Here is a 15,824-nt window from a genome sequence, read left to right as displayed (position 1 = left end):
TCAGACTGCAGGATGGATTGGCATGAGAACTGATGCCGTACCCATGCCTAACATATTCATTTTGTTTTTCTGTTTTCAAAGACTGACATTACTGAAAGAAAAAAAATACTGAAAAGCACTGTTCTGAATTCCAATTGCAGCCAAATTATATATATATATATATATTTTTGCTACATTTGATTGTGCTCTCAAATTATTTTTATGTATATAAACACATATATAAAATACTTTTATAACGACCTCTATAAAAAAAAGGAGATTAAGGGATAAATGTATACATACACAGGAAGCTGCGTCTATATATATATACACACACTAGCATGCTACTATCTTACAGTTGAGCTGCACTTCTGAAAGCCCAGGAATTAGGCCTTTTGCCTTGGAAGCACTGAAATTTCCCTGGTTTTATGATTCTGATCTATGAGCAACAACTGTCCAACAGTCTGCTCATACTTTCCACAAGAGAGACTGTTACATTTGCACTAACCATCTATAGTCCACTGCTACTTTCCTGAGTAATATCAGTGTAAATTGGATTTGGAGCTCCCAGTTTTACTATACTACTCCATTGCCACGATCATGAGAACATCTCCGCCCTTTTCTGAATGTATATGCCCCACAATTATTTGTTTTCTTTTTCATGAGATTTTAACATCATCTATTATGGGACAAACTGCCCTGTGTACAAATGAATAGTTTCTGATGTTAGCTGCAGTTAACAGAATGATGTTCAGCACAGCGTTAAGCGACAGGTTTTGACAGATTGTGTTCTGTTAGAGATTATCAACATAAGAAATGAACATAAGGTCCTACTATGAGTTTTGAGTTCATTGTTTTACATGAAGAATATTGATTCTACTGTTCAAAGCATACACACATTTCTGCTATGTGAAGAAAATGTTGTCAGTCACTCGAGTAATAATTTGAAAGCTGTGCAGTACAATATGTCTCAATGTCATAAACTTAAGGAGTTGCCTCAAAGTATGCACACAAAGTAGAATTCATCCCTTCTCTTACTAGGAAATCACATCTGTGAAACATCTGATTCACTGTTTATTTTTGAACAGTTGCTTAAGACATTCTTGTGTGTCTTTTAATGTTTTTAAAACTTCCCTTGAAGAACTATTAAGGCAAAGACTTCTTAGAACATATATTCTAGAATATAAGAAAAGGTGGTTACCATTTGTCACTGCTTGAAGCAAGGAAGATTCCTCAGACAAAGAAAATGTGGAAGGCAAACATGGCTTAGCAATTTCCTGGTGCCTGTCATCTAAAAACCACATAATACTAAATAAGCTTTAATGAATTAAGTTGCTTAAGATATCTATGAAGTAAGTACAGTAAAGAAGTGTACTTATTTATTTGGCATATGTCCTAGCACCATAAAGTTTTCAATCACAAAATGATCCAGAGCAATGGATGCAAGTCATCAAGAAAAAATTACATATACTTTCATAACTTACAGAACATTTTGTGCAAAGTTGGGGTAGAAAACACTCAGGATATTGCTGGTAGACTAATTGTAAATGCATATGGCTTCTTGATGAAAAGAAAAAGATGAATCTATTTTTAAAATCAACTCTATTCTTTTTCTTGTATTCTACTCATAAAATCACCTTGTATCAACTCCAAGAATTCTTGGAAGTCCTGTTTCACAGCTTTATAAATACAAGACTAGCTTAAAAAAATGAAAATGGAAATTCAAGTTGCAATTACGTGTTCTAATTATTTAGCGTATGCAAGCAAAATTTTTTGTAGAAGTAGTAAACTGAGTATTAAAAACATGTCTGTATGTACTCACTTTCACTTCTTGGAAGGCTTGGAAAGGAGGGAAGATTATTGAAGTGTAGTGATCCTAAATCTCACACTTATGATAGGTTTGATCTCAGGAAGACTTTTCTATAAGTCTTTTAGTTTCTTTACATGCAAATAAAAGTTGTCTGTATTTACATATCTTCTAAGGAAGCACATCTTTATACAGCTTAGAAATGCCCTTTAACATAATGCCAAGCCAATATTCGAAAATTTTCTGAAAAAAACTCATTTACATATCTTCAGAACTCTATTAAAAGATAGAACAATAAGGAACTGGACTTAGACGGCGACATCCCGTTCGTTTTAAAGAATGCATTTACAGCCTTAAGGATCATTTCTCTTTTGATGCAACAAATGCAACAGATTAATGCATTTGCTAAAGAAACTGAAAAATGTTCCAACTACAGAAAAATATCAGCAATAAGACATCATTACAAGCATTTAAAATAAGAGCACCAAATTCTTGGCTTCTATACCTTCTTTCAGTTCTACTAAATATGACAATAATTGTCAGGCTGCAATGATAAAATTTCCTAATATGCCTTAGTATAGGAAGTTTTTGTATTGTTTTGCTTTTTTTTTTTTTTTTAATTTACCTTTACAAACCATAGAAATAAGTTTTTTTATTGTATTTCTTTTGTCCACAAGCCACATGGTCATGGTCTTAAAATAAATAAGTCATAAATAACAATAGGACTACATCTAAGTGAAACTGAGTATGTACTATCTCATTATGTAAGTATTATCTTGATTGTTTTTCAAAGAATATCTTGCTTTTGGCTCACATTTATACAAAGCTCTCTTCCATATTTGTGCATAGCAGGAAGGAATCCACAAGCCTAGGCTTTACTAACTGCTGAAAATCTGAATCTTCAAGTCGATCAGGACTCATAACTGCTAGTCTTCTTAACGCTGCCTAAAAAACAAAACAAAACAAAACAAAAAACATTAATGCATTTAAGCTTTGAGAAAGTCTTCATTGCAGGAATCCATTATAACAATCTCCAAGTAGCAGCCAAGGCTCAAAACAGATCAACTCAGTTACATGGACTCTTTTATCAAGCTAATCTTTCACTGCTGTCCTCCACTATTCCCCCTCAGAATCAGCCACTAAATGACAATTCTTTGTGGGCAGATTATTCCTGGACACAAGAAGCAGGGATAGTGGGATACTGGAGGAAAGAATGACAGCCAGAACATTTTGATTGTAAGCTTCTCCCACCATAGTTGTAAGCAAAGTCTGGAATAAAGATCTTTTAGATAAAAGCGTAATAGAAAGAAACCAGACATGTCAAACCACTTGGAAACAAACAAAACCGCTAATTTTTCGTATTATGAGACTATATAACAAATTCCTTTGATCATACTATTATCTATAACCTCTCCTTTTCTAAGAGATTAATATTTCTCAGCAGATAAGAATATATAATTTCATACCTTTTAGTAATCTAACACTATAGAAACAACTGAACAGAGGCTGGTTTTCTTCAAGAACAAAAATTGTCTTTAAGCTACTAAAGTCTGACAGTTGTGATTAGCTATCCTCACAGTGTTTATCAGTGCTACATTACCACAAGAGTTAATCACCTGCTTCAAAATGCACAGGAGGTAAAGAACCAAGCTAAAAATACCAAACAGTGAAAGCCCTTAGATTTTAGTGCCAATATTTACGAACCTGAGGCAGTGTATCTGTCTCAAGCACAATATTTTGCCCTGTTTACAGAAAGTGTCATCCAGCAGTTGCTAAAACACTAAGAGAAGCAGAAGTGCTGAGACAAGCAGGTAACAACTCAAGAAATAGGTATGAATTCAGGGAATGTGCAGCACAAGTTTTGTGAATGTAAGATACCTGCTTTAGAAGGGATTGGACTTGAACATCTTGAGGTCCCCTCCAACACCTGCAATTCTGTGATTCTGTGAACTTCAGTGAGACAGAGCAGCAGGAAAGTCATCGTCTAGTTTGCTGCTGTCATTCTATGGCCTCTGCTCCAGCCATGCAAGATTAACCACTCTTCTCAGCTCATATGTGGAATAACCACAGAATTTCTTGTGCCCAAATTCAAACCTTTTTCATCCTGAATAAGTTCTGCTTAAATGAACAAAACTTTTCATGTGCAAACTAGGTGTGTTAACCAAAGCAACAATAACCAAGTGGGGCCAGCAAGCAGCAAGGATTTTTCTCTTAAGCAGTGTTAACCTTCTGCTGGTCACTCCTTGGCTGAGCTCTGTATTGTGTGAGAGTCTTAAGAAGAAAAAAATGGATCATAGAGACTCTGGCTATTTTACTTAAATATTTTCACACACACATACACGTGTGCTCATGCACCTAGATAAAGGGCTACTGTCTCTGTGATCACAGGACTTACTTCAGCAAAGACAGCATCATCAGAGAATGAAGTTTAAGAGTGATTGAAACTTTAAATTACAAAGTGTTCTAGTGAAATTTCTCAGTAATATGAAGTCACGTATACGTGTCTAAATCTTCAATCAGAAGAAAAATTATTGACACTGTAAAGTATTATACTTAAATTCCTGGCAAGAATTTAGAATGTTTTTGCAATGCTTATGCATTTTGAAATTGAAAGGGCTGCATTTTATCCATATTTCAGAATAAGCACAAGAAGATGGTAAAAAGGTACCTACCAGACATGCTACTAAAACAGAATCACTGTTATTTCTTTCAGTTGGTGATCTGCAAAGTTTAATTAGGCGAGGAATACCTGAAAGCACAGAAGAGTATTGGGAGAAATATTTTAGAAACACAAATTACTTCTGAGATAATAAGGATAAAAGGTCTTTCTCCCTTATAAACTTTAATATTTATCTCTCTTATCAGATAAGTTTACTAATGCAAAATGCTATGCAAATACTTAGGGGACTCTCCATGGAGTTAGCAGTTCATGATTGATTGTCATAAATCAGAAACAAGAAACGCATTGTTTTTACCCTTTGTTGCTCTTTCAGAATGAAAATCATGATTCTCTTTCTTCCCCATCAATTCTCCCACATGTCTTTAAAAACCTACATCCAAAAGAATATGTGGCTTCCCATCAGATTCATCACATCTGAGCTTGCAGGAATCTGAGTTTTATGCCCACTGTTGGATCCTGCACTAGGCTTTAAATAAAGGAGCATGGGAGGTAGTCTTGAGTTGGTTGTCACAGTCTGTCACAGCAATGCACTGAGAGGAAGCTGTACCTCAGGTTCCTCTGGGAATTGAGCCAAAGGTTCATTTAGTACAACCTCCTCACCTTCTGAAGAGATTTTATAGGGAAACCTATCCCACAAACTGTACCAGGTAAGGCTAAAAAAATGCAAAGAGCTTCTCCTTGGCTGACAGTTTCTCCCTCTTTTTCAGTTTTCCATTAACCCCGTGACACATCCTTACAGCTGAGTTTTACAGCTGCATCTGCCACTTCAGGATCCCGGCTGAGTCGTGCCAGTGTAACTGCAGATTTCTGTTGAACTCGCTCACAAGCAGCAACTTCTGCTGAATTTCCTGAAGATGACCTCTCAAAGAGCATTTCCATTAAAAGCTGAACACCTACAAGGATGTAAGAGCCATTGTTAACTTCTCTCCAACAAGAAATATCACCTTATAATAGTAACGGGGAATAGAAAGTTAGGTAAATATAATCACTACTGGATTAGGGCAGGAAGAATACATAACTGTGAGCTGCAATTTTGCCATCTGTATTTTGGCCCATCTGATCAGTGAATGTTTGTTTTCACCAGGAAACTGCAGACATTTTTTAACTAGAAAATGCACTAACTCTTTTCTTTTCCATTCAATCTGCTTGGAATCAGCTCAAATACATACTGACTCAAATAAAATTGTGAAAAGTAGATGAATATTCCTTAATTACATTTAAACTAGCCTGAAGGTTGTCACTAACCTCAAAAACATTAGGAAGATATTTCAGGTTTTCCTTTTGACTAAAAGAAAGTAAAAGTGGTGGTGGTTGTTTTTTTCCAAGTTTACGTAATTTCAAGAAAGCCTTTAAAATCTTCCATCTCAAACTGCTTACAGTAATCTGCATCCCCTTAATGAGGGAAATTATCAAGTTCTATGTCCATGTGATGACTATTCATTTCAGAAGAAACAATGTAAAATGGTTTTATCAACTTTTTTTTTTTACCTGTAGGAATAGATACTCACATTGTAGCAGGAGAAAACCAGAGACTGTGCTGATTTATATTTTCTAAGTTATTTTAACTGTAAGGACAATTATGTGCTATTAGACTCCATATGCCATTAGGAAATTCAGATTACTTTAGGTAGCATCAGAGGATTTTAACCATTAGAATATTTGCATAAATAATTAGGAGAATTAGCACCAGAATCACACAACGAGATAATGATCAATTGACATACAAAATAAGTCAAAGTTGGGAAGAAAATCCATCCAGACTCTATAAGATCTTAAAGTCCTTCTCAGTAGTGCATGTGTAAGTCTGGCTTTCGACCAGCATCTAATTATCATAGTATTAGGCAAATACAATAAGCTTTTATACACAAGCCGAGTGCCAACTTCTGAAAAGCCAGGGGGCAAATGCTTCTGTATGAATTTCCATTAAGGGGTGTATACACAAACTTTATCACATACAAACTTTCATTAATTACATGTTTCACTGAGGGAGGATTAGAGAAAACACTTCTGTATTCTTTTAGGAAAGAGAAGGGGCTATTTGGTATTGTGTGTTTATTTTTTATTACTTCTAGTCACAGTTCACCAGTGGTGTGAACACACACAGATCTAGTACAGTTTATAATGAGTATGCAACAACTTGCTGGAGTTCTTTCAAAGCAATGTCCCTGTGCTACAAAGCACTTCATGCTTGACTGTCTTTTTATGATCTTTATACACTTGTGGAAACATGATCAAACACCTTTCCCAAGAACAAAACAGTTTCTAGTGTGCTCAAGGAAACAGATACCCAAATTAAATAATCAATCTCCTTATCTCCAAGGCGTGCAAAATTTTCCATGCATGTTACTTCTCTGTAAACATGGATCCCAACAAGCAAATTAGTTGTGTCTGAACCTTGTCAGTCATATTTATGTGCTCAGAACTCAAATTTTGCACTGAAATACAAGAAACAGCTAAATCCAGTATTGCAAGGGCAGCTGAAAGCAGTGCCTCCTATTTTATTATGTTGGCTCACAACATCACAGGAAAATATTGGTGGTGTGGCAGTAGAGGCTGAACCTTCCCATCATTTTGTTGCTTTGTGACTGATGGCAGCAGAAAGGCAGTCTGACAAAATGGCGTCTGACACAAAAGTCCTGATGAAACAAAGGTGTGGAATTGGATTCCTCCATGCAGAAAAAAATTGCACACACTGACATTCACTGGTTCTTGCTGAATGTTTATGGAGAACAAACAGTGAATATTAGCACAGTGAGGCTGTGGATGGTGCTTTTCAGCAGTAGTGACAGTAATATGAAAGACAACCCACACTGCATACAGACATGCACAGCTGTCACATCATGAAAAGCATCTCAGTTAGTTCATCTGGGCAAACTGGTGAATTAAACCAGGGAACTGTGTATGAAGTTGAGTGTTGGCTTCAATGCAATGGAAATGATGGTGGCAATATTGGTTTGTCACAAAGTTTGCACCAGGTGAGTCTCACAAATGCTTGCAGAGAAACAGAAAAAACACCATATGCAAGTTTGTCAGGACATATTAATATGAGACCAGTGGTGAAAGTTTCCTGGAATACACCATTAATGGTGAAGAGACATGATATCATCCCTACAAGCCAGAGTCAAAACAGCAGACTATGCAATGGCAACACATGAATTCCCTTTAAAGAAGAGGTTCAAGACACAGACATCAGCACTGTATTTTGATGATCCTTCTAGATTTCCTGGAAGCCAGACAAACTATCAACTCTGACTTCAATGACACTGATTAAGCCAAAGCCCTGAACTTCCACAGTCAGGATAGAGAAGAAGACAACCTTTCTCCTGCACCATGATAAAGCCAGGCCGCATACCAATTTGAAGACCCTGGAGCACATTGCCAATCTTGGCTGGAACGTCCTACCACATTCACCGTTTAGTTCAGATTTGGTTGGCTCCTTCTGACTTCCATCTGTACAGGCCAATGAAAGATAGACCGCATGAGCAACATTTTCCTAGCGACAGCTCCATCATAGCAGCTGTGAAACAGTGGGTCATCTCCTCTAGTGCAGATTATTATGAGCATGGCATGCAGGCTCTTGTTCATCGCTGGTGAGAAGGAATAGCTATGGTGGTGACAGCATTGAAAATCAATGTTTTGGAGCTGAAAATTTGCACTATCAAATAGTGTTATTCTGGTCTTTTTACCTGTTTCCTATCCATGGAAGGAAATAGAAGGCATTATTTTCAGAGAGAGCTACGTACTTTGGAGCAGACCAGTTCTATCTCAAGATCTATTTCTACATACTTTTTCCCACCTCCATCCATGTTTGAGATTCAAATGGATTCAAAACCAAGCCACTCCTATCAAACATTAATTTTAAAAAATTGTGGAAGGGATATTTCTAGGACAGAAAAGGCAACGTATGTGAAACAGTTATTGAATATCTCTCACTAGAGAGTACAGGAAAAAAAAAAAAAGCTTACAGTTTACCTTAGCCATGAAGATGCTGAGAGATGTATTAGTAAGGCAATTAGGTCTTCCCGTGTTCTCATTCATACAATTATTAACCTAACCTGTAAGCTTTCTTCTGGTGGACTTGATTCTTTTTGGTATCATGAATTTCTCACAATGTGATATTTAAAGAAGTGTGGGAAAAAAACTGGCAAGCGCTGCACAGTAATATAAACAGTTCTTCAAAATTTGTGTCTCTGAATACTCGTGAGCAAAGTCAAACAAAAACAGTAAGTGGTTCAATATATTTGAAACAATAATATATAATAACAATAATATAAGTGACACAATATATTTCAATGTGTAAGAATTGCCACCTTGCACAATGTGACTTCAAGAATAACAGTTGTTGAAACAACACCTTGCATTCTGTCTACAAATAAGTTAACACAAACACAATCAGTTTACTGCCTTACATGCAAAGTTTTCTAAAGCAGTGGTAATTAATTTCCATTGCATGGAACCATCCCAAGGACTCACTTTGCACCCTGCAGCAATATGCAATATCCAGCAGAAAGGGGATGCAAAGTGAAGTACTAGTTCTGAAGCCTTTCTCCTTTAACTAGTAATTATTCCTTTCCTTTCAAATATTCTCCACAAACACATGCAGAATATAATTCAGTTAAAATACATACCATTTCCTTGAACGATTTCTGAAGCACATTGGTCTAAGACAGACATGTTTGCCAATATTGTTACCACCTGTTTTTATAAAGAAAAGGAAATGCTAAGTACAGCCTTACAATTCAGAAAGACTAAATAGGACTGTAGTGTATAAAATAAGTATGGCAGAAACATGACAAAATGAGTAGAATTAAAAAGCATTCTTATAGTTTAACAGTCTGTTCCCACTTCTCATCTCTTGAGGTTCTTTACCATATGGCTGATAATTGAAATCCAGACAAGAGAAATAAAGAATCTTTTCCTTGCACTACTATACTCATGCATAAAAGCATGTCATGAAAATCTATGCAGCAGAACAATTGTTTGCTCAAATTAGAAGAAAGAGAAAGAAACATTTATAAAAACAACCAACTAAAATGCCTGGAGGACCTACAAGGGTTCATCTAGTAACTGCCCTCCCTCAGATGTCTGCCATCACCTTCCTTCTCAGGCAGAGGTCACAGGGCAGGTTAAGGTCTACTAAGGTCGCGTACTTTCAAGGCTCTCGCTACCCTTCTGCTTCAGGGGTCAGCTGAAATGTTGAGGAATCTTCAACATGATTCAAAGTATTATCCAAGGGACACTTTTCACTTTTATTGAAGCCATAGATTACGTGCATGTTAGAGCTCTGTCCCAAATGGAGCCGGTCTTAAGCATGTTTACACTTTTCCTGAGCTAAGACCAAAATCAAGTTTTGTACTAAGAGAAGCCCAAGAGACCCTGATTTACAGATTTTTTTATCCAAAATAACATCAATCGTTTTCAGGATTAAGTGCAATGCAGATTGCTTAAAATTTCTGCATTGAGCCATTGACAGAGCTTGAATCAAATAGACATTTTGGCTTTCATTTATCCCTTCCCTTCACTGATATCATATACTTTCTTCATTCATCAGGCAAAATAGTTTTTTTATACTTTATTCTTCAAATAACTTGCTTCATATACGCAAATATATCTCAATATTAACAAAATGTATAAGAGACAAAATAATAAATATTATATATAATTAGAACACGAAATTGAAGTAGTGTGTTTTCTTAAAAGATTCCTTTTGTCTCTATTGTAGCTGGGAAATACAGTCTCAAAAGTAATGATCAGTCTGAGAACTGTTTATCAGTTTTGAGAAGCTGTACAGTGTTTGTTCAGAGACATGCAAACTTCTTTGAAAGATGTAAGTAGATCAAATCATGATTCTAATCTCACTTTGCCATCTCAGTAAAAAGGATGAGTCATTTTCGGTGCTGTGACATAAAGGTCTTCCACTTTCAAAGGTAGTGTTACAGTGTCATCTCTCTGAATAAATACACTTACTTAGGATGCAAATGAGTTGCTGAAACTCTAGAGTGACAGGTAGAAATATGGTAACTCAGTACATGTCTATGTATTTATTCCATATTAATTATTAACAGTGTTTCAGGCAGAGTGTATATGTTTTCCCATTCTAAATTATATCCTGTTAATGAAAATTACTTCCTCTATGCACAGTCTGTACCCCATGTGGCTCTCTGAGCCACAGATGAAGAATTCAATTAACCATAATTTGAATATGTGCCAATTATTCCACTGCTTCAAGTTATTTTGTCTAATAAGTATTTTCATATGTAAAAATATTTTGTGTATATCTTTTCACATAAAAAATTATTTGCATGGTGCTTACATCTGTACTTCAGACTCCTTTGTATTGATTACATAGCCCCTTTATTTTGCAGTGCATTTACTGCCAAAAGGTTTTATACATAACCTCTTGCAAAAATGTTTACATCTTCCCCTCAATAAGTATTAGGTTTTCCCTAAGTCGTCTTTTAGAACTCTAAAGGCAGTTAAACTGCAGTTAACTGACTCATATGGATAGATTTTCTTTTCCAGAAGCATCATGTTAACAATTAGATGTGACAGAGCATAACACATAACACACATGAACACATAACAGGCAAGCTGAACAAGGAGTTGACTTAAAATTTTGTATTTCTGCTATATTTGCCTCTTTTACAATTCACTATACATGCGACCTACATAAAATCTTCCTCTGTAATACAGACCAAAGTTCAAGGGTGTGTAATTTTAAGGAAAAAGTCTCTAGAGGAAAACAGACTTGTATGTAGACTCAAATTGCTTTGAAGAAGAACACTCCTACCAGCACTGGTATTAATGTAGCAAGATTTCCTTAGGATTTACACTTGACTGCAAACCAATAAGAACTTTTCCAGAAGCATCTGGAAAGCCTATGCTGAGGCCTGCAAATTCCACCAACCTTTGCAATTTACTGAAGTGTAGAGTTTACATACATGCTACTAAGCAAAGATTATCAGATTTTATTTTCCAGGGGATAAAGCAACAACAAACCAAAAACACACATACAATTGCTTCATCATATGGAGAATTCTTGGCAAAATATCTGTTCTCAGAATCTACTGCCAAACCTGAGGCAAGATTCTTAATGTACTGCCATAGAAACCATATACTGCAAACACTAATCCCATCCAGCAGCAGTTCACTACCTCAGTGTCTCTATGTGTAGTGAGCAGATCTGCTCTGGAGCTAGATCCTGACCCTTCCATCTTTGTATCTCTAGCAGATCTCTCCAATAGACTAACCCAAGCTAAGTTCACTGTGGGCTCAGTTATAGAGACCAGCCAAAACTTTCAAGTGCTCATCTCTGACAGGAGTACTTACATAAATCTGGTGGCTGCAGCTTTGTACAAAATAATTATAGGTACAAAAGAAATAAAAATCCATAAACTCTATTAGATTAGCTGTCAACAGGGCAACATGAAGTACAGGAAGAGAAGGACATACTTTTTGAAAAGTGTGCTTGTCACTGAACTGTTCAGTAGTCTTATATGGAAGGACAGACATATTTTTTGGGTCATGTTCAGAGAAGCTAAGCTGACTGTCCATACAGTTCAGATCTTTCCGTGTTCAGTCATTAGTCTAAAGCCATGCTAGTCATACTGTGGTTGAAACCATGCATTTCTGATTCATTCTCTCTCTCTCAGAAGACAATAATGTGCTATATTTCAAGGTAAAGAAACATTTATGACAGTTTTGGACCAGCTGAAAAGTAAAAATGTAACTTCATGTTGACAGAATTCCTGGATGTGGATCCCAATCGCAAAAGTGGTTAGAGCAGAATAAGCAGTGTTTTGTGGGCTTTTTTGGTCTTGGTTTTATAGCTCTTTTTCATTCCTTCTCTGTCCAGTCAAGAACTTGGCTTATGCACCAGTTTGGGGCTTAGAGAATTACCTCTCAATCTTTTAGGAAATTTAAGCTGCCTAAGCTCTTTAGTTCCATAAAATTCAAGCATTTCAACACAATTATTTCTGAGACTCTTTATTGCTAGTTTCTCAGTTAGCTTATATCTATTTTGAAAAATCATTTGTCCAAAAGAATTTGCAATACCAGGGGTAACTCATGAGGGAACTCTGAAGAATTATAATTCTCAAATGCTGAAGTAATGAACATCGTGCAAAAATGGACACAGTATACAAATATAAAACTGTCTAAGACATTTGTGTGCATCCAGATGAAAGCTGAATAATTCCAGTCAGTGTTGCATGAACTGCACTACTAGTAACCAGTGGAATAGGCCTCTGGGGTTTATCTCTGCATTCACCACCCAGCTGCTAATATGTGCTATGCACTGCCCACCTACACATGCCAGGTAGTGAAGCAGTAAAACACAAAATGCCAGCAGGAGAACTGTCAGATGTGCTTGTATTTTAGCACCCCATGAAAAGGTGGCAATTTATCAAAATATTAGCATGCAGATAGTCCCACTAATGTGACTTATTACAAGGTAAAATGAGACTAAAGAGTTTGTTTTCTGCTCTTAAATGCTCAGAAAAATTCTGGAGCAAGGAGGCTCCAGTTTAGATCCATGCAAATGTTCCCTATTTAATAAATACACTTAAAAATAATAGAAACGTTTCAGGCTTTTCAGAAGTCAGTACAGCATCATATTATTGTAAAGTTGCTCTGGAAATTAATTAAAAATCTGACTAAATATCTGTATACTTCTATGAATGGAATGAATAGTAAATACACAGATACATCCCTCTCTAGTGACAATGAAACTTATTATAATTGGCAATGTTTATACTGTTGTTTACTCTAATAAACTAAATCAAAAATCAATCAAAACATTTTTAGTTCCACACAGTTTCCTTCCCCCCACCCAGCCTTTCACACATCCTGATACGACGAACCTTTCTTTTCATTTCTGTGGCCTACTTTGCAGTGAGCTTTAGGAATTACAGTTGTCAAGAGTAATAGAAATTTGAGAAACTAGGGTTAAGAATCTTTAAAATGGTTTTGTCCAAAAATTCTGGAGCATCAGCCAACCTGGAGAGTTTCTTACTAAAACCACGTAACATCATAACGCTTCTCTTTCTGAGCAGGTAATGGTGACTAATGTTCATTAACTGGTGAATAAAGGTACTGGCCATTTGTAACAAAAATGAAAACGAGCTGAAAATGTTTTTATAAATACAGATGCATATGCTGTGAGTGTAAAACTCAAATGCTTTAAGTGACAAAGAGGTTTAAACCTAAAGAACACATAGAAAACAGAAGGCTTCTTTACTGCTTGAGATAACTCACCCTTAATGGGAGATATAAGATGATCTTAAAGTGTTTCTCATTAGTGTGAAACCAGCTACTCAGGAAGAAAAATGCAGTAGGATTTGAAAGATGAAAGCACACATTTCAGCTTGTTAAAGGGCCAATATCTTCCACATTTGAGGGTCACTTACCTCATTTGTGGGGAGAGATCTATAGAGGTGAAAAGTGTGATGCTAATATGCTGTTGTTGATGGTAAAGGTACACTGTCCGGCAAGCTTTTATGGATAGTCCCAACATAAATAGAAAGTCACAGGCTCAAAATAAGAATTACTGAGTAATTTAATAGAGTGGCAAAATAGATCAATATAGAAATGCTAATCTTCTTAGATAATTACTCTTTTAAGGCTGATTCATCACTAAGTAAAATTAATTTTTGCTACATATTGTATTTGGTAATTAATTCAAATTAATGATATGAGGATAAATCAGATTTGTCTATAAAATTCCAGATACTATCTTTAGGAAGAAAGGGACATCTGATAACTAATAAGAGGGAAGAGAGTCTTTGTGTCTGAATGTAAATTAAAAACATTTAAACTTCACAATTTGAGATCAGCCCATAGGGAGATAGCAAAAGAGTATACACAGCATGGTTCAGGTACAGGCATCACATCATGTTGAGGTAGAAGGACCTTTCAGGATACTATTGGGAAGAAAAACCTTGTTAAGAAATCTCTAGAAATTTTCTCTGGCACATGATATCACTTGAAGTGAAAAACATAACTCCCAGTGGATCGACTACCCATTTCTCTGATTGGGAATTCGTTTTTCTTCCTGAAAACAGAGAAAAAAAATATACCTACACAAATAGGGTCTTTCTGCCATCTCATTGGAAGAGGCAAATATTCCCATGGAAAAATAATAGCAGTTAGAGACAGGATCTCCTGTGAACTCTACATCTACTCCGAGACTGTGTCAGGGAACCGCAGTCTTGACATGCTAAGGCAGAGTATCAGAGGCTAGGACTAAATGAATCTTTCCCCGTGGTAGGAAGGATGTCTTTACTACCTTTTTATCTATTTTATTTCGTAGTGCTAACTAAAGTAGCCAAGGAGTGGGCAGAATTCTCACATTTTTTTGTTTTGAAGAAGCATATGGGAAATGCATCCTGCATGGCTCGCACAGTTAATAGGAATGTTCCATAAACCAGGCAATATAGCTCTGAGCTGGTGGTGGAGATTGACCCTGTCTCTTTTCTTGCTTCTGGGCCACAGTTTCCTTTGTTTCAAATGAAAACCTGGGGAAAAAAGATCATCCCTAAGACATTATTTGTGTTATTAGAAAGTTTCTTAGATTGTGGAACTGATTGAGTCAATGCAAGACACCTGGTCTCCCTATAGCAGAGCACAATTTGGCCTAAGCTTCTGCACAGTTGTAGGAAACAATTTTATTTTGTCTACTTGGAATCATGGTTTGAGTCTGTGAGAGAAAAGTTAATCACTCCCACTTTAGAAGTGAGAAAGAGCACAGGATCTAGTTCAGCTGCTACTAACTCAAGCACAGTGGTTGGGAAGTCATTTCTGGTGCTTATCCTAGAAAGTATCAGTTAGCTATCTGAGAAGCAAACAGAAGAAAAGGAATCATAGTATGTAGAAATGCTGATATGAGCTCACCTGCTTAGAACTGAGACTGAAATTGCAGCCTTCAGCTTGGTAGTGATAACTCTTATGGAAAAAAATGATGAGTGGAAAAAGAGACTTTTAGAGGTCTGCTGTCACGTTTTATAATGAAGCCAAGAAGACAAAAGTAGCAAAATACATACACAACCAGCTCAGACTTGCAGCTTTATGACTGTTAGTCTCCTGTTTAGATTCTGCTGGAACTAGCTCTACTCCTGCACCAGCCTGGTTGTACTGTGAACCTGGCAGGCAAGGGTTGAGAATAAAAACTGCAATGAATTGTGCTGACACAACATGTTTCCTCCAGAGAGGCTTTACACTGAGTAAGCGCGCTGTCTGCCCAACTTTACAGATGATTAAACAGAAATGCTGAGAAGTTAAATTACTACTTCAAAATCAGAGTAGGAACAATATTGGGAATTGATCCCAGGAATAAAACCCTAGCCACTAGCAAAGAACAGC

At 36.4% G+C, this 15,824-nt stretch overlaps 1 protein-coding gene across 2 annotated transcripts in view; it reads right to left on the bottom strand.

Annotated features, from left to right (window-relative positions):
• Window positions 1-243: 243 nt before the first annotated feature.
• INSC (INSC spindle orientation adaptor protein) overlaps window positions 244-15,824 on the bottom strand; it is a 119,596-nt gene continuing 104,015 nt past the window's right edge. The window contains exons 10-14 of one of the 2 annotated variants that reach the window (XM_042814863.1): window positions 9,095-9,161; window positions 5,204-5,359; window positions 4,459-4,535; window positions 2,601-2,731; window positions 244-1,270 (exon numbers count right to left, since the gene is read on the bottom strand). In XM_042814863.1, the coding sequence (XP_042670797.1) occupies window positions 2,603-2,731; window positions 4,459-4,535; window positions 5,204-5,359; window positions 9,095-9,161 (429 nt within the window). In that variant the 3' untranslated portion in view covers window positions 244-1,270; window positions 2,601-2,602. Of the gene's footprint in view, window positions 2,732-4,458; window positions 4,536-5,203; window positions 5,360-9,094; window positions 9,162-15,824 lie in introns of both variants that reach the window. The other variant, XM_042814862.1, reaches the window with a different exon arrangement.

The sequence above is a fragment of the Centrocercus urophasianus genome, unplaced genomic scaffold (genome assembly GCF_019232065.1).
Source record: "Centrocercus urophasianus isolate 14NV4802_14NV808 unplaced genomic scaffold, USGS_Curo_1.0 seq_14, whole genome shotgun sequence".
Taxonomy (NCBI): domain Eukaryota; kingdom Metazoa; phylum Chordata; class Aves; order Galliformes; family Phasianidae; genus Centrocercus; species Centrocercus urophasianus.
Note: the sequence above shows the minus strand (reverse complement) of the source record. Positions and strands in the feature narration are given on the sequence as shown.